Source organism: Jaculus jaculus, chromosome 20 (assembly GCF_020740685.1).
Source record: "Jaculus jaculus isolate mJacJac1 chromosome 20, mJacJac1.mat.Y.cur, whole genome shotgun sequence".
NCBI lineage: Eukaryota > Metazoa > Chordata > Mammalia > Rodentia > Dipodidae > Jaculus > Jaculus jaculus.
The window spans coordinates 13,016,956-13,034,287 of NC_059121.1; the positions used below are offsets into that span (position 1 = coordinate 13,016,956).

The following is a 17,332-nucleotide window of genomic DNA, read 5'->3' on the forward strand; positions in this document are numbered from 1 at the left end:
CTACTTAAGGATAAAGTAAAAAGCAAGAAACAATAGAACTAAATTATTATACATGGCTATTTTAATTCAGTTTACATGCAAGGATATGTGCTGGAGAGATGGCCTAGTGGTTAAAGACACCTGCTTGAAAAGCCTGAAGGTCCTGGTTCAAATCCCTAGTACCTACATAAAGCCAGATGCACAAACTGGTACAAGCAACAGGAGTCTGTCTGCAGTGGCAGGAAGCCATGGCACACACATTCATTCCAATCCTTTCTTTCTCATAAATAAATATATTTAAAAAACAATTAATGCAAGTATGTAACTAGAGTATTTGCTGTGTTCTCAACATTAACTTCCCTGATCCATCCTCACTAATGGGAGAAGAACGAGGACAAAATACTAATGACAAGGCTGAGGAGATTGCTCAGTGTAAAAGCTGTGTGGATCAATCCCAGTTCCTGAGTGTTGTAGCTCCCTTCTCACTGCTGGAACAAGTCACCTGACCAAAAGCAGCTGATGGGAGGAAAGGTTTTATTTTGGCATACAGTCTTGAGAGGAAGCTTTCTGATGACAGAGGGAAGCCAGGCATGAACAGAGGCTGGATATCACCTCTGCCACAGCAGGTAGAAAAAAGCAGCAGGAGAGTGAGCCAAGCTCTAGCAAGGGGGAGCTGGCTAGAATACCCATAAACCTACCCCCAGAAACATACCTCTTCCAGCAAGTGTCCACCTCCCAAGATGCCTTCAGCTGGGGACCAAGCATTCAGAACACATGAGGGGACATCTGACTGAAACCATCACACCAAGTAAAATGCTGGGCCTGGTGGCACACATGTAAACTCTCAGTGCTGGGGAGGCAGAGGCATGAAGGCCCCTAGGGCCTGTGAGTCCAGCCTAATTGGTGAGCGCCAGGCCAATGAAAGACCCTGTCCCAAGAAAAGGTGGACAGCGTCCTTAAGGAACACGGAGGCCACTGGATACACCACACATTAGCATGTACCCACAACACACACCTGCCTTCATGTGCACGTGCACACGCAAGTAAAGACACGGATGACAATAACATGTCTTTAAGTTAGTCTTGTTGTCAGTATTGGTGTATAGGAAACAGATGGCTATGTTAAGCAAATTAAGCAGGGCTAGATTATAAGGTTTTAAATACCATGACCAAGACTGTGAATCCTTTAGGTCTCACTGCTCATTAGTTTTCAAGGAAAGAATAACAGCACAACATTTTGTATTAAAAAACCACTAAGGGTGATTTTCCTAATGGCAAGAAACAATCCACGTTTCAGCAATGAATTTGTGATCAGATTGGAACAGGAACAGTATACTTAAGAGTCCTATCGGAGACACTAGTTGCATAGAAAGCTATGAATGAGGCAATGTACAATACAATGACTGAACAGTTAGATGATGGGTCTGTAGTGACTTATTAGGTATATAAATTTGAGCAAATTACAAATCATCCACACTTGATGCATTCACAAATAAAATGATGTTCACTACAATGCCCAACTCCGAGGTCTGTGATAAGATGAAGCAAATAGAGCATAAGGAAGTAACACTAAAATTAATACAAGCAGCTTGATCTGTTACAATAGCAATCATATCACCTAGTAAGAGAAATAAACAAATAGCAATTATCTGAATCATAAAGTTGAACCTTTCAAAAAACTCTGAAGCTAGTTTACTGATAGAAGAAACTTATCAGGCTAGACATGGTGGTATACACCTTTAATCCCAGCACTGGGGAGGCAGAGGTAGGAGGATCACAGTGAGTTCAAGGCCACCCTGAGACTACATAGTGAATTACAGGTCAGCCTGAACTACAGTGAGACCCTACCTTGGAAAACAAAAAAAAGAAAAAAGAAAAAACATATCAAGATTAAAAATAGATAAAATTTCCAATTTTAAGAGGGAAACTCAACTCAAAACTTGTAACTGTAGCTCTATAAAGCAAGTTGATGTACATTTACTGTGCGTGTAAGATATAAAATATGCTTTTTCAGGTACACCAGGAGCAGGAGATACAAAACTTTGTAACGAAGGCCAAGTTAGAGATTACCTGACTAACTCGATTTACTTCCTCCTCCTCCTCTTCAGCTTCTTCTCCAAAAGACAGTAGATTAAAATTTCTACCAAAAAAAAAAAAAGAATAAAAGAAAATTAAGAAGTTGAGCAAAACTCAGATATGCTATTCTCAAAGAGATAAAATAAATTTATAAGAAAAAATACATTCCAGCTGGGAAGCAGAGATAGGAGGATCACTGTGAGTTCGAGGCCTACATAGTGAATTCCAGGTCAGCCTGGGCTGGAGTGAGACCCTACCTCAAAAAAAAAAAAAAAATAGAGAAAGGAAGGAAAGGAAAGGGAAAAGGGAAAGGGAAAGGGAAAGGGAAAGGGAAAGGGAAAGGGAAAGGGAAAGGAAAGGAAAGAAAACGACAAAATACAGTCTAGCTAGAACAGCACTACCCGGTCTTCCATAGACGTAGACCAGTATGTATATATTTTTAGTAGTTGGTCCTCAGAACTCCAAGGTTTCACAGAGCACACTAACACTAATGATCAAAACCTTCACTATGTACCGTGTGAGGCATGACAGAATTAAGCAGTTGATATTTATCAAAGCTAGTAGCAAAATGGATGTTCTGAAAACTTAATAAACAGAACCCCAAGAACACAATAAATGGGGAGCAATTAATATACTGTTGGCAAATATATCTTAATAGACAGATATAAAAACAGACAAAAATTCATGAGTAAAAAACACTGTCTTCTCAGATCTTTCAACTAAAAAACTCAAGTAAGGTAATGTTACCGATGTTCTTTCTAAAATATCTGAAAAAGTCAAGACTTAGCAACAACAGCATTTTTTTTTCTAAAATCTACATGCAAACAACAATCACTACATCATATCTAGTATGCATGCTATGAATAAAATCAAAACAAGGGCTGGAGAGATGGCTTAGTGGTTAAGCACTTGCCTATGAAGCCTAAGGACCCTGGTTCGAGGCTCGATTCCCCAGGACCCACGTTAGCCAGATGCACAAGGGGACGTACGCATCTGGAGCTCATTTGCAGTGGCTGGAGGCCCTGGTATGCCCATTCTCTCTCTCTCTCTCTCTCTCTCTCTCTCTCTCTCTCTCTCTCTCTCTTTCTCTCTGTCTGTCTTTGCCTCTTTCTCTATCTGTCGCTCTCAAAAAAATAAGTAAATAAAACTTTTAAAATAAAAAGAAAGAAAAACAAAACAATACCTAAAAACAACAAAATTTACCTATTTGTAAGACATCAAGCAAAAACCCACGAGTATGTATTGGACACTTACACTACAGGCGTCTGTACATACCCTTCTCGTTGAACCTTCTTAAGCAGGTATTGTACTTAGTATTACCTCTATTTTGTTTTTCATGAGGTAATGAAGTTCAGAAAGACTATAACAAATTTTGTTCCTTATTAACTGGGTGTGGCAGGACCATACATAGCATTGTCTGAATCTATTATTGAAAAACACCATACATTCCCTTAACAAGATTCTACAATTCAGTAATATAGTAAATTGAAATCAAATTGTGTACTATTTTAATAAAATAGAAAAAATAATGTCTGTCATAAAATACTAAAAGTTATTTTTAAAGGAAACTGCTATATTTTAGGAAACTATATTCAGGCAATACCAGAATAACAAAATAGCAGATGAAACAGCTGTGGGGCTGGGGAGCTGGTCCAATGGCTACATGGCGCTCACTGCTCAGGCTCCAGAACCTGAGCTTGATCCTCAGAGCCCACTAAGAAGCCAGCAGCCATGGGAGGTTTCTGTGACACCAGTTCGGAGATTCCTGGGAGCTTGTGGTCAGCACAATGAAGAACAAGAAGAGCAGAGCAAGAATCCAGAGAGATCCTTGTCTCACATGGGATGGAAAAGCAGAGGATGAACCAGAAAGGTGTCCTCTGTCCTCCAAGCTGGAACCATGGCGTGCAAACCTCACCCCGCAACACACACACACAATTAAAAAAAAATTTCAGTAAGAATTTTTTTTGGGTGGGGTTTGAGGTAGTGTCTCACTCTAGCTCAGGCTGACCTGGAATTCGCTACGTACTCTCAGGATGGCCTTGAACTCATGGCGATTCCCCTACCTCTGCCTCCTGAGTGCTGGGATTAAAGGTGTGTGCCACCATGCCCGGCTCTACAGTAAGATATTAACAGCACTAACAGGGAGTGACGAAGTTAAAGGTATCTAATCACACAACATGTATATCAAAAATACTCTCCACTGTTCCCCACTCTCCGATTCTTCACACTGAGCATATGCCAACTTACAAACAGCAAGTTTCTTGATAACTCATTCATATAAATAACTGATACAGTGAAGTCAAAATATTTACTTAACACAGATTTTACATGGAATACTATGATACATTTTTAGCTTGAGCTTAGCATATGTAATACTCAATATAATGTATATGTATACTCGCTATATAAAATATTCATTTGACAAAAAAAACAAAAAACCTCCAGACTTATAATTCGGCTACCTCTCTGGGTCAAAGTGGCCTTTCCCTTGCTAGCAAATTACAGCAAGGCTCCCGCGCGCTCGAGTCTGCAGCAACCCTGTGCACTCATTCCCACAGTGCTTCCAGAACACAGTTTGAGGCCTTATTCTGTTCTTTCCAGAACAAGGCTATAGAAATTTCAGACAATTCTAAAAAAGAAAGAAAGAAAGAGAGAAAGGAAGACAGGAAGGAAGGAAGGAAGGAAGGAAGGGAGGGAGGGAGGGAGGGAGGGAGGGAGGGAGGGAGGGAGGGAGGGAGGGAGGGAGGGAGGGAGAGAGAGAGAGAGAGAAAGGAAGGAAGGAAGGAAGGAAGGAAGGAAGGAAGGAAGGAAGGAAGGAAGGAAGGAAGGAAGAAAGGAAGGAAGAAAGAAAGAAAAAGAAAGGAGAGAAGGAAAGAAAGAAACTTCATAACTTGGTGCTGTTTTTAAAGTTGAAGAAAGATCTTTTCTGCTATGATTACTTTGTGCCTTTGGGTTTCAACTTCTTGACTTCCTCTTCTGGTCTCTCTTTCTTGAGCTTTTTACTTTCCCTTGGAAGGATGTCATCAAAAGGATTAAACAAAACCTGTGGAAGGAAAGTTTTGAAAATATTATTCCACTTTTTAAATTTCACAAAAACTTACAACTGATATTGAAGTACACTGACATTAGTGTACAATTTTTTCTTTCCTCAAATAAACAATATTCATATAGTGATATGCTGGCTTCACAAAGTACTTCCACTTAGAAGGTCTCAGTGGATCCTCCCAGAATCCTACATTAGTCATACTTTATAAAAGGAAAAAAAAAATACTTAGGGAAACAAACTTGAATGTTTTGACTCCAAGTCGAATGTTCTAAGGACCATGCTTCCTCAGTGAACGGTAAGCCTGAATCTACCCAGGCTGGCTTTGAACCAATGAGTCTAAGTACTGCACTTTTCCGTTATGAACTGAACTGAGCTTCTCCTTAACTGCACTGTCACCTGAAGTTTCATCTTCCAATTTAAGACCTGTAATTTTTAAAACATTCTTAATTTTGCATAGGTAAATACAAATGAATCAGATTAAATTCGCATAAATGTCACATCTACTGATTTGTTTCAAAATGACACTCTTATAATTACCAGGTTCCTACCTCGCAACTTCTGATTCTGTGGGGATTACGGGGTCTTTCTTCATCACCAATATCCACTTCGGTCAGTCGCAGCATGTTGTACACTGTGTCCCCTGTAACCTACCATACAAAAGTACACAATGACACCACAAGTTGAATGTTTGAATTAGTGGGGGGCTTTTGAAAATGCTTTAAGTAACGAAAAGGGAATTTCATAGATTACTAAGAATCTAGGCAGTTAATACTAGAGATAAAGGAACTTTGTTTTAAGGGTGAAAAGCAAATAGGTGCAATCTCTCAGCAAGCTTTCTGGGCTACTTCCGATACATATTTAATGACCTGAAATTTGCTATGCAGCCTCAGGGTGGCCTTGAACTCATGGTGATCCCCCTACCTCTGCTTCCTAAGTGGTGGGATTAAAGGCGTGCGCCACCATGCCTGGCTTAATGTCAACTTGAAAATTAGAGTACCAGCCTCCTTACTGAATGACAACACTTGATGCCAGCACGATAAGCGAATACACTGTAGGGTAAGGGCTGGCTAGGTGATGAGTGTTTTGTGGATCCGTAGCCCTTTTGATCCCTGAGACCACCCGAAAATTGAAAACTAGCATTAACCTCCTTCTACAGATAAGCAAACAAGCTCAAAGGAATTATAGGCTCTAACTAGGCATGGTGCCTCAAGCCCAGCACCCGGGAGGCTGAAGTAGGAGGACTGGCATGATTTCAAGCACAACCTGGGCCGCAGAGTGAATTCCAAGTGAGCTTGGGATAAAGTGAGATCCTGCCTCAAATAAAGAAAGAAAGAAAGAAACAAAGAGAGAAAAAAAGAAAAGAAAGAAGAGGGGATGGAGGAATGGCTTAGCAGTTAAGGCACTTGCCTGCAACGCCAAAGGACCCAAGTTCGTTTCCTCAGGACCCATGTAGGCCAGATGCACAAGGTAGTGCATGCATCTGGATTTCATTTGCAACAGCTGAAAGCCCTGGCGCTCCCATTCACTCCCTCTCTACCTCTCACTCTCTCAAGTAAATAAAATAAATGTTAAAAAGAAAGAGAAGAAAAGAAAAAGAAATTGTAGACCTAGTAGTGGATATTTTTTCCATTTATAACTACTATGCTAAATGCTGCCTCTAATGTCTTTTATAATATCAACTGTACATATATAAAGAATGGTAAAGTACGTCTTATTTCATTATACTCTTATTTAAAAAATAATAGGTGGGATAACTCTATGATCACCAGAAAAAGCTGGGTTAGGAATGGCTAAAAAGAACATGACTACTGGGTGTGGTGGCACACACCTTTAATCCCAGCACCCGGGAGGCAGAGGTAGGAGGATCGCCGTGAGTTCAAGGCCACCCTGAGACTCCATAGTGAATTCCAGGTCAGCCTGGGCTAGAGGGAGACCCTACCTCAAAAAAAAAAAAAAGAACATGACTGCCATGCATGGTGGCGCACGCCTTTAATCCTAGCACCAGGCAGAAGTAGGAGAATCACCGTGAGTTCAAGGCCACCCTGAGACTACATAGTGAATTCCAGGTCAACCTGGACCAGCTTGAGACCCTACCTTGAAAAACCAAAAAAAGAAAAGAAAAGAATTTTTAAAAAGAACATGACAATAGATATTTCTCAAATTGTGTTGTTAGAATTAAGCAACAGTGTTACATTTCACGGTTTCAGTTTGATTGCTTTAATCCAATATGCTTCAAGATTTTAAACAATACCAGTTTCCCAATCATACTCCTGTTATCATCAAAAACCTACATTTACCTAGCACATGAGAAAACAATCTTCTCTGAAGTGCCAGCAGAGGGAGCTACAACTCTAGTAGTGATGTCTAATAAATGTAAGCACACATATGAGAATATACTTCAGACAAGAGAGAAAATGAGGGCTGGAGAGATGGCTTAGTGGTTAAGCGCTTGCCTGTGAAGTCTAAGGACCCCGGTTCGAGGCTCAATTCCCCAGGACCCACATTAGCCAGTTGCACAAGGCAGCACTCGTGTCGAGTTTGTTTGCAGTGGCTGAAGGCCCTGGTGCACCCATTCTCTCTCTCTCTCTCTCTCTCTCTCTCTCTCTGCCTCTTTCTCTGTTTGTCACTCTCAAATAAATAAAGAGAGAAAGAGAGAGAGAGAGAGAAAATGAGAGAAAGAAGCCCTCAGAATCCTGTTTGTTTGTTTTTTTTTAAGTTCTCATTTCTTGAGGTAGTCTCCAGTCTCAGCCAAGCTCAGGCTGACTCAACTCACTCTGTAGCCTAGGTTGACCTCAAATCATGGTGAACTTCAGCCTCAGAAAGTGCTGGCTTCCAGAAATTTGAAAAGAGAACTGTTGAGATTTCTATAGGAAGACCATTCCTTCATTAGACAGTGAATGTTAGTAAGACGAGTATTATTCAAAGTAGCATTTCCAGTAAAAACTACCAATGTCAATATAATTTCCACTTTAAATTTAAGAGAATTTGTCATTAATAAACTTTTTAAACTATTAAATGTTATTAGCTAAATGTCCTTCTCAAAATGGAAAAACAATCTTGGCTGAGTAGCACTTATTTATTTATTTATTTATTTATTTATTTATTTATTTATTTATTTATTTGAGAGCGACAGACACAGAGAGAAAGACAGATAGAGGGGGAGAGAGAGAATGGGCGCGCCAGGGCTTCCAGCCTCTGCAAATGAACTCCAGACGCGTGCGCCCCCTTGTGCATCCGGCTAACGTGGGACCTGGGGAACCGAGCCTCGAACTGGGGTCCTTAGGCTTCACAGGCAAGCACTTAACCGCTAAGCCATCTCTCCAGCCCCTGAGTAGCATTTTAACTAATACTTTCAGTATGACTTTAAATAGAGAACATATTAAAGGCACAGCAAATGACTGATTTGAAATACACAATAAAGTTTGTCAGGGGGTACGTTATACCTCGCTATGATAGGGCATACATTCGCCATCATTTTTGAAAACAGAAAACACAGGGGCTATTTTTATAGAGGCTTGAATATTTCTTTTCTTTTTTAAAAAAAATATTTTATTTTCATTTACGTACTTATATGAGAGAGAGAGAGAGAGAGAGAGAATGGGTGCGCCAGAGCTAGTCATTGAGGACAAATTCCAGACACATATGCCACCACGTGCATCTGGCTTACGTGGGTTCCGAGGAATCGAACCTTGAGCCCTTAGATCTTCGCGGGCTTGTGCCTTAACCGCTCAACCATCCCTCCAGCCCCCAGGCTTGAATATTTTTATCAATAAGTTAATCAGTATATTAAAAGACTAAGCAATAGCACAAAACCAAAACCAAACCATAGGTTTAAGATAATTGAACACTAACCTTTCCAAAGATGGTGTGCTTATTGTTAAGTTCATCTGCTCGACCCAGTGTAAAGAAAAACTGGCTTCCATTATCATGTGGACCAGCATTTGCCATGGCAACGAGTCCTCTCCGGTTAAAACGCAACCGTGAGTGAAATTCATCCTGAAGCATGAAGATTTTCAGTTAATGTCCTCAGTCATGAGACCCTTTGTAGATTCAATCCATTTTGTGGCACATGAGTGAAGCTTATACAATTTCTAATAAAACATGCTTAAGCTTTATTTAATTGATTTCAAATCCAAATTCACTATTCTTTCAATGCTGTTAAATCTGAACTCACTAGCCTGTATCTTTATGTAATACTCAGCCCCACAGCCTCTTTTGTAGAAACTTGTTTACTTCCACACAGAGGAAGGATGCTCAAAGGGAAGCAGATTTCTAAGAGTCATTGAGCTACCATTTCAAAGTCTGCTGAACTCTTAAAACTCGTTGTTTTTCTAAGAAAGTATCTTCAAGCCATTGTGAAGTCTTCCGACAGTGTTCCTTCCCATCTTATTCCAATCGTCAGGCAACAATTGTTTCCTTTGTGCGAATCAGTTCAGAGTCGGCTGTGGTCCCCGCCGCCCCCACCCCCACGCAAGTTCTGTCTCCTCAGACGTGGCACTCGCCCCTCCTGGCAGATTTCTAGAGAGCAGATCCAAATGTTTCTAAGGTTTTCTTGTTTTGACAAGGCTATTTAGAATTTCTCTCTAGAACTCAAATTTGAATCATGTATAAAGGAAGCCATGTTACATAATAAATGCTTTTCACAAAGGAAGCTATTTTTCCCAGGAGATCTGAACTCAGTGGGTCTCGCAGGAACCAAATGAGCAGACACCTTGAGCTTACACTTCCCAACTAGAACTGTAGAGAAAAAAAATGCTGTTGTTTAGACCCCCCCCAATCTATGGAATTTATATATTATGGTTAAAATGACCTATTTTTTAAAAAGTTAAGAAGGTCCTACCTCAAAATAATACAGCAAAACCCCACTTTAAGAGAAAATTGTCTGAGAGGCGAACCAGACAGCAAGATAAGGAGGTGCCTCTACAGAGTGGGGCTCAAAATCGTGAGGTAACTGGCCTTGGGAAAACATATACAGTCGAGCAGAGATACCTGAGATTTTCTTAAACACCTGTTTACTTATTTACTTGAGTGAAAGAGAGAGAGAGGGAGAGAAAATGGGCACACCAAGGCCTTCAGCCACTACAAATGAACACCAGACACATGTGCTACTATGTGTATCTGGCTTCTGTGCGTTCTAGGTCCTTAGGCTTCGCAGGCAAGTACCCGAATGGCTAAGCCACCTCTCCAGCCTCAACTGTTTTCTCAACCACTATTCGTGGCCAGGAGTGGTGATGCTTGCCTGTAATCCCAGCACTCAGGGGCAGGGCAGAAGAACAGCCACAACTCCCAGGCCAGCCTGGTCGGCACTGAAAGTTCCAATTCAGTCAGAATTCTGACTAAAAAATTATAAATAAATAAAACTAATCATCACATTAACCCAGTAAAATATGAAATGAGATTCCACTCTTTCCATCAGAATAAATATGAAGTTGTCAAAAATACCTCTCTCTAGCCGGGCGTGGTGGCGCACGCTTTTAATCCCAGCACTTGGGAGGCAGAGGTAGGAGGATCGCCATGAGTTTGAGGCTATCATGAGACTACATAGTTAATTCCAGGTCAGCCTGGGCCAGAGTGAACAAAACTAAAAAACTAAAAAAAAAAAAACAAAAAACAAAAATACCTCTATCTGAAGAAGTACTGAGCTTATTCACTCAAAGAATAACTTTATGTGAACCCAGGTCTATGTTGGCAATAAAGAAATCACATAATAGACTTTTTCTAACCCTTTTTATTTTTTAGTTCTTCCTTTGTCAGTTCACCTTGTGAATGTTTCATAATAGCATGCATTTTGTGGTACCAAGTCCTTTCATGTACAATGTACAATAAGTTATTCATGGGAGATTACTTGTGTCCCCCAAACATTTTATGTTGAAGCCCTAGACCCCCATGTGTCTTTATTGGGCCTCTGTCAAGGTGATGAAGGTCATAAAACAAGAAGTCATAAGGTTGGGGCCCTGGCTGTTTCCAGTAGGACCCATATCCACATAAGAAAAGAGACAACAGAGATCTGTCCCCATGCGAGGAAGTTGGAGAAGGCAGTCATGTCCAGGCCAGGAACCAAGCAACCCGTCACGTGGCCTTGGGCCTGCCAGCTTCCAGTGGTGAGGAGTTCCTCTTACCCAAGAAGCACAGGCTGCTGTATTTAACTACAGCGCCCCAAGGAGCATTAGAAACTGCAGAGAGAATTTAGAGAAAACATTTTACAGTACACTAGAGCATCTGCTGTTCTAATGTAAACCCCTTATACAGCTGCAGTTGTCAGGCACAGCCAGGCATCAGGAAATACATCAAATGGTCATTTTTCTGAAACACATTTTGGTTTACTACCACCACTGGCTCTCCCTGAATTCAATCTAGCATAAAAATTTGCAATAAGGGCTGGGCATGGTGGTGCATGACTTTAATCCCAGCACTCCTTGGGAGGCAGAAATAGGAGGATCACCACACATTTGAGGCCACCCTGAGACTACACAGTGAATTCCAGGTCAGCCTGAGCCAGAGTGAGACCCTACCTCGAAAAAAAAAATAAAATGCAATAAAGGCTGGAGGGGATGCCTTAGTGGGTAAAGAGCTTGCCTGCAAAGCTGAAGGACCCAGTTTCAATTCCCCAGGATCTACATAAGCCAGATGCACAAGGTGGCACATGCTTCTGGAGTTCATTTGCCATGGCTAGAGGCCCTGGTGCACCCATTCTCTCTCTCTCTCTCTGACTCTGTCTCTCTCAAATACATAAATAAAAATGAAAAAATGAAAAAAAAACTTGCAATAAGATAACTCAGAAAAAAATGTTTGATAAGGACATGGATGCTCTTATACCTACATAATTCTAAATGTGTAACAGAAAGCTGATTCTTGAGATGTTTTCTTCTGTGTGCCACAATCACTTTTGATTAAGTGATCCACGCTGACTCACAGTAACAGTCATCCAGTCTTACCTTGAAGGGGGCTCCATAGATTGACTCTCCACCAGTCCCTGTGCCAGTAGGATCTCCTCCCTGTACTATAAAACCAGGCACAACTCTATGAAAAATTGTGTTGTCATAATAGGCTGAAAAAAAAATTAATTAATCTATTAATTTCTAAAATAAAATATATTTATAGTCATTAGGGTCTACATGCAAATAAAATCACAAGAATTAATTTCTGGAATACTAAACTCATTTTTAAACTAAAATCTTTTCTTCTCTATTTCTTATAAAATGTTGTATTTTCAAAAGATCTCAGGTTTCTCCAAATACAGTGGTTTTGGTTTTATCTCCAGATTCCTCTCAAGCTCTGGATTTCTGTTTTCAAAATACAAATTAGAGGTTTGGTAAGCATCAGTGGTTTCCCACAGGAAGAAGGAAAACAATAATTTAGTGCCCCAGAAAACATTTCCCAACATTCTGAAATACTATTGGTTATCATAACTGGGGGATACTTCTGGTATCTTGTAGACAGAGGTCCAAAATACCAGTGAGCATTCAAAAATGCAAAAGACAATTTCCACAACAAAGATAAACCAGCCCCCAAAAGTCAACAGTGCTGAGGCTGAGACAACCTGGTAGAGATGAGTATTTCTTATTCTCCCCATAGAAAATGAATTACTAATAGACAAAGAATACCAACACTTATCACAATTACTAGCATGATCAATGCAATCTCTCTAAAACACTGACCAAATTAAACAAATGACACAACACCTACAAGTCTATTTAAATCCTTTCATTCACTTTGCTAAATGATGAAATGATTATATATAAATATCTAATTTCCAGTCAGAAATATACAGTAAAGATCACATACAGTCTCCTATAGTATTTGTTACCCAAAAGCAGAATCATGGGAAGAAAACAGCAAGATGGAGGTGTGGCAGCCCGGTGAGACAAAGCTCTGTCAAGGGACTTTGTGGGGGACAGGAAGTGCAGTTTGCCGCAGTGAGAGTGCTCCGATCAGGAAGGAGCAAACAGTAACCAACAAAGGAAAAGAGGCTAGACTTCATCAGAGAAATGCCACAGTGAGATAACCACTTCACATACACCCAAAAACCTTAAAATAACAAATGCTGGTAGAGTGTGGAGAAATCAGAAGCTCATGCATGGCTGGCAGGTTTATAAGTTAGTGCATGAAATGAAATATGGGAATTACTGCATGAGGGAATGGGGAAATGGCTCACTGGTGGCCAGCTCTGATGACCAGAGTTCGATCCTCCCCAGCACCCATGTAAAGCTGGGTACAAAGAGATACAAGTACCTACAACAAAGGGAGGTGAGCCAGGAGGAGCCAGAGCTCAGGGGCCAGTGAGACTACCATGTTTGTAGCAAAGAGACCCAGTCTCGATGCAGGTGGAAGGAGAGTACACACACACACACCTCAAGGCTGTCCTGATACTTCCACTAGTGCATACCTATGCACTCACACACACGTGTGCAAATAAGTAAATCAATAGAGATAGTTTATTTTAAAAAAGAATTATCAAATCCAGGTGTGGTGGTATACGTCTTTAATCCCAATACTTGGGAGTCAGAAGTAGGAGGATTACCACGAGCCCAAGGCCACCCTGAGACTACAGAGTCAGCCTGAGCTGGAGTGAGACCCTACCTCGAAAAAAAAAAAAAAATTATCACATGATCTAGCAGGTCTTCTCCCAGGTATATACATAGTCAAGGAAATTGAAAGGTTAAATACCCATATGCAGATGTTCACAGAAGCACTATTCACAATTGTCAATGGATGGAGACAACTGAAATGTGCATCAGTGAATGAACTGACAAATGAAACGTGGTATATACAAAACACAAAAGGTCTCATTTAAGATTTGACTTAAGTAAAGTGAGACCCTACCTTGAAAAACAAAACAAAAGATTTGAGTTGTAAGGAATATGTGAAATAGGTAAATACACAGTGATTGAAAATAGCTTGCTGTGTCCAGAATTGAGGAGAGGTAAAAATAAGGAATGATTGTTTGAAGGGTAAAGAGATTTCTTTTAAGGAAAGAAAATGTTTGGATCTACACTGAGATGCTGGTAGTATAACACAGTAAGTTTACTAAATGAATTTATATAAGCCTCACCTCAGTTTTACATGCTGAAGGTTACAAAGTGGTCCTAGAGCCCAGTTCCCAACAGTCTTCCCTGACCAAGGTGGAAACTGTCTAACATCAGCTGTCTTATCACACAGGATGATAAATGCCACGATCATTTAAATCATCTTGAGATGAATCTTATACTACTTGTATCCATTCATTCATTCAATGAGAAATATTCAAAATATCTTTTGTGGTATGGGCATTGTACTGACACAATTAACAAAGTACTATTACAATTGCTTATAGGCAACCTCAAAATTATTTACATGCAAGGTTAAAGTGGATATGAAATTTATATATATATATATATATATATATATATATATATTTTTTTTTTTTTTTTTTTTTTTTTTTTTTTTTTTTTGGTTTTTCGAGGTAGGGTCTCACTGTGGTCCAGGCTGACCTGGAATTAACTCTGTCATCTCAGGGTGACCTTGAACTCATGGCAATCCTCCTACCTCTGCCTCCCGAGTGCAGGGATTATAGGCGTGCGCCACCACGCCTGGCAAAATTTATATTTTAAAAAATGTAGCTGGATGTGGTAGTGCACACCTTTAATCCCATCACAGCAAAAGTAGGATGATTGCCATGAGATCAAGGCCACCCTAGGACTACACAGTGAGCTCAGCCTGGGCTACAGCAAGAGCCTACCTTGAGAAACAAAGCAAAACAACAACAACAGCAAAATGTAATCTGTTCTACCAATTATATCCAGTACATAGTACACTGGGAGAAGTAGAAAGGAAAACCAGCAGGTTTCTTTTTTTTTTTTTTCCAGCCCCTTTTTCCAGAGAAGAGCTGATAAAATACATTCACAAGAACAGAAACCGTACAAACCAAGAGCCCTAAAAGTATTGCTCTCATATTCTGAAGTAACTTCTTCATCAGGTTTCTATTTTTTATTTTTTATTTGCACATTTACAACCTTCATCAGTTTTTTTTTAGTATAACTATTTCTGCATTTATATCTACATTACATGGTTTAAGACATATTTTTAAATAATCCATTAATATAATTCACAAAATTCATGTAAAATTTTCAAATGCACATATTATATTTTTCTTTAAAAATTCCTTCATGCATATAACAGAAAGTTCACATCAGTAGGTAAAAAGTAAAACCACCCATATGTACATAGACATGTTAAATAAAATTCAGTCAGGGATTCTAGTCTTGCCTTTTGCCAACTAAATAGCCTTAAGCTCGATTTTCTCTTTATAGATTAATAATACAAATTAACAGTGTTGTCTAATGATTAAAGAAGATCAAATGAAACCTAGAAATTTTCAAAGTTTGTCTCAAATGTGAGATCAAAGTTAATATTTCATTTTGAGTTAGTATAAATTCATATTCAGACTGGAATAAAAAATATACCCTGGCACATATTATAAATGAAAGCCCTTCTTTATGTTGTTACATGCCAGCTTTTTTTGAGTTCATGATCAGACTTGCTGTTTTAGAAAGGTCACCCCTCAGCATGTTGAATGTACTGGAAAGAGATAAGCTGGAGAGAGAGATGACTAACTGCTCCACATCTTCCAGCTTAAAGACCTCATGTTTTCATTGTCATACTTAATCCAGACACTGTCTGTTTCTTCCATTCACCTGGTCAGGGGCTGTAATTTATTATTCATTCTTTCTACTGTTTTTGTAATTTCATTCTCTTGTAAAATGTGAGCATTTGATGCCTCAAAACTTCTTACCAGAAAGGAGTCTGACTTTTCTGTCTTCTATGTTTCTTAACGTTTTTTGTTGACAGTTACTCATGGCCTCTCTAGCTAAACTACCTGTCTGATTTTATTTCCTTCCTGCCTGCCACAGTAATTATTAATAATGGTTTTTGCAGATGTTTCTCTTTCTCTCTCTCTCATCAGAGGATTTCTTTCATTAATATGCCCTATATTAGCCGGGCATAGTGTAACACGCCTTTGATCCCAGCACTCGGGAGGCAGAGGTAGGAGTATTGCTGTGAGTTTGAGGCCACCTGAGACTATATAGTGAATTCCAGGTCAGCCCAAGCTAGAGTGAGACCCTACCTCTAAAAAAAAAAAAAAAAAAAAAACTTCCCTATCTTTTTCCTGGTAGATATTTTTCCAGGTAGTTATCTATTTGGAGAGCTTTGTCTATACCAGATATCAGGATGTTGTGGATTATTTTTTACACCCTGTTTCTGACCCAAAATACTGTTTTCCGATACCATGAATAACACTGTCTGTTTCTAAAGTTCAGGTACAACAAACAGAAAGACAAGAATTTGCCACCCCTGGAGGTATTTAAGACCATATGCAATGTATTCTAGAAGATAACAAGAAACAAAAATATCCGGAATGTTTAGTTATACAAAAGAACCGTGAGGATAACAAAAAATTCAAGAGGATTTAAAATTCTGCAAAGTTAATTGAAAAGAAATTTATCATTTTATAAATTCAACTTTTAAAAAGAAAATGAGAGGGCTGGAGAGATGGCGTAGCGGTTAAGCGCTTGCCTGTGAAGCCTAAGGACCCCGGTTCGAGGCTCGGTTCCCCAGGTCCCACGTTAGCCAGATGCACAAGGGGGCGCACGTGTCTGGAGTTCGTTTGCAGAGGCTGGAAGCCCTGGTGCGCCCATTCTCACTCTCTCTCTCCCTCTGTCTTTCTCTCTGTGTCTGTCGCTCTCAAATAAATAAAAAATTTAAAAAAAAAAAGAAAGAAAATGAGAGACGTAGATAACATCAGTGAATGCTAGATAGAAAATTTTGTGGAGAAAGTGGAATTCTGAACAAACAGTTAAAAAGAAAGAAAGGAACGAAGGAAGGAAGGGAGGAAGGAAGAAAGGAAGCAGGGAAGGAAGGAAGGAAAGCCAGCCGGCAGGCCATGGTGGCACACGCCTTTAATCCTAGCACTTGGGAGAGAGAGGTAGGAGGATCACCTTCAGCTTGAGGCCAACCTGAGACTACAAAGTGAATTCCAGGTCAGCCTGGGCTAGAGCGAGACCCTACCTTAAAAAAAAAAAAAAAAAAGAGTAGATGAATAAAATAAAAACATGATGAGAAAACATACCCAGAAAGGAGAGCTAATATGCAGATATGTGTGGAAGTGGAAGAGAGAGGCTGAGAAATAAAGGGAACAGTCAACTGAAACCGTGTGGACAGTGCAATGAGAAACAAAGGTGGAGAACATGGAAG

At 39.8% G+C, this 17,332-nt stretch overlaps 1 protein-coding gene across 1 annotated transcript in view; it reads right to left on the reverse strand.

Moving 5' to 3' along the window:
- Positions 1–17,332, reverse strand: part of Cwc27 (CWC27 spliceosome associated cyclophilin) — a 213,418-nt gene that overhangs the window by 184,480 nt on the left and 11,606 nt on the right. The window contains exons 3-7 of the mRNA XM_045139107.1: positions 12,037–12,149; positions 8,954–9,097; positions 5,650–5,748; positions 4,995–5,098; positions 2,050–2,119 (exon numbers count right to left, since the gene is read on the reverse strand). Of these exons, the coding sequence (XP_044995042.1) occupies positions 2,050–2,119; positions 4,995–5,098; positions 5,650–5,748; positions 8,954–9,097; positions 12,037–12,149 (530 nt within the window). The remainder of the gene's footprint in view (positions 1–2,049; positions 2,120–4,994; positions 5,099–5,649; positions 5,749–8,953; positions 9,098–12,036; positions 12,150–17,332) is intronic.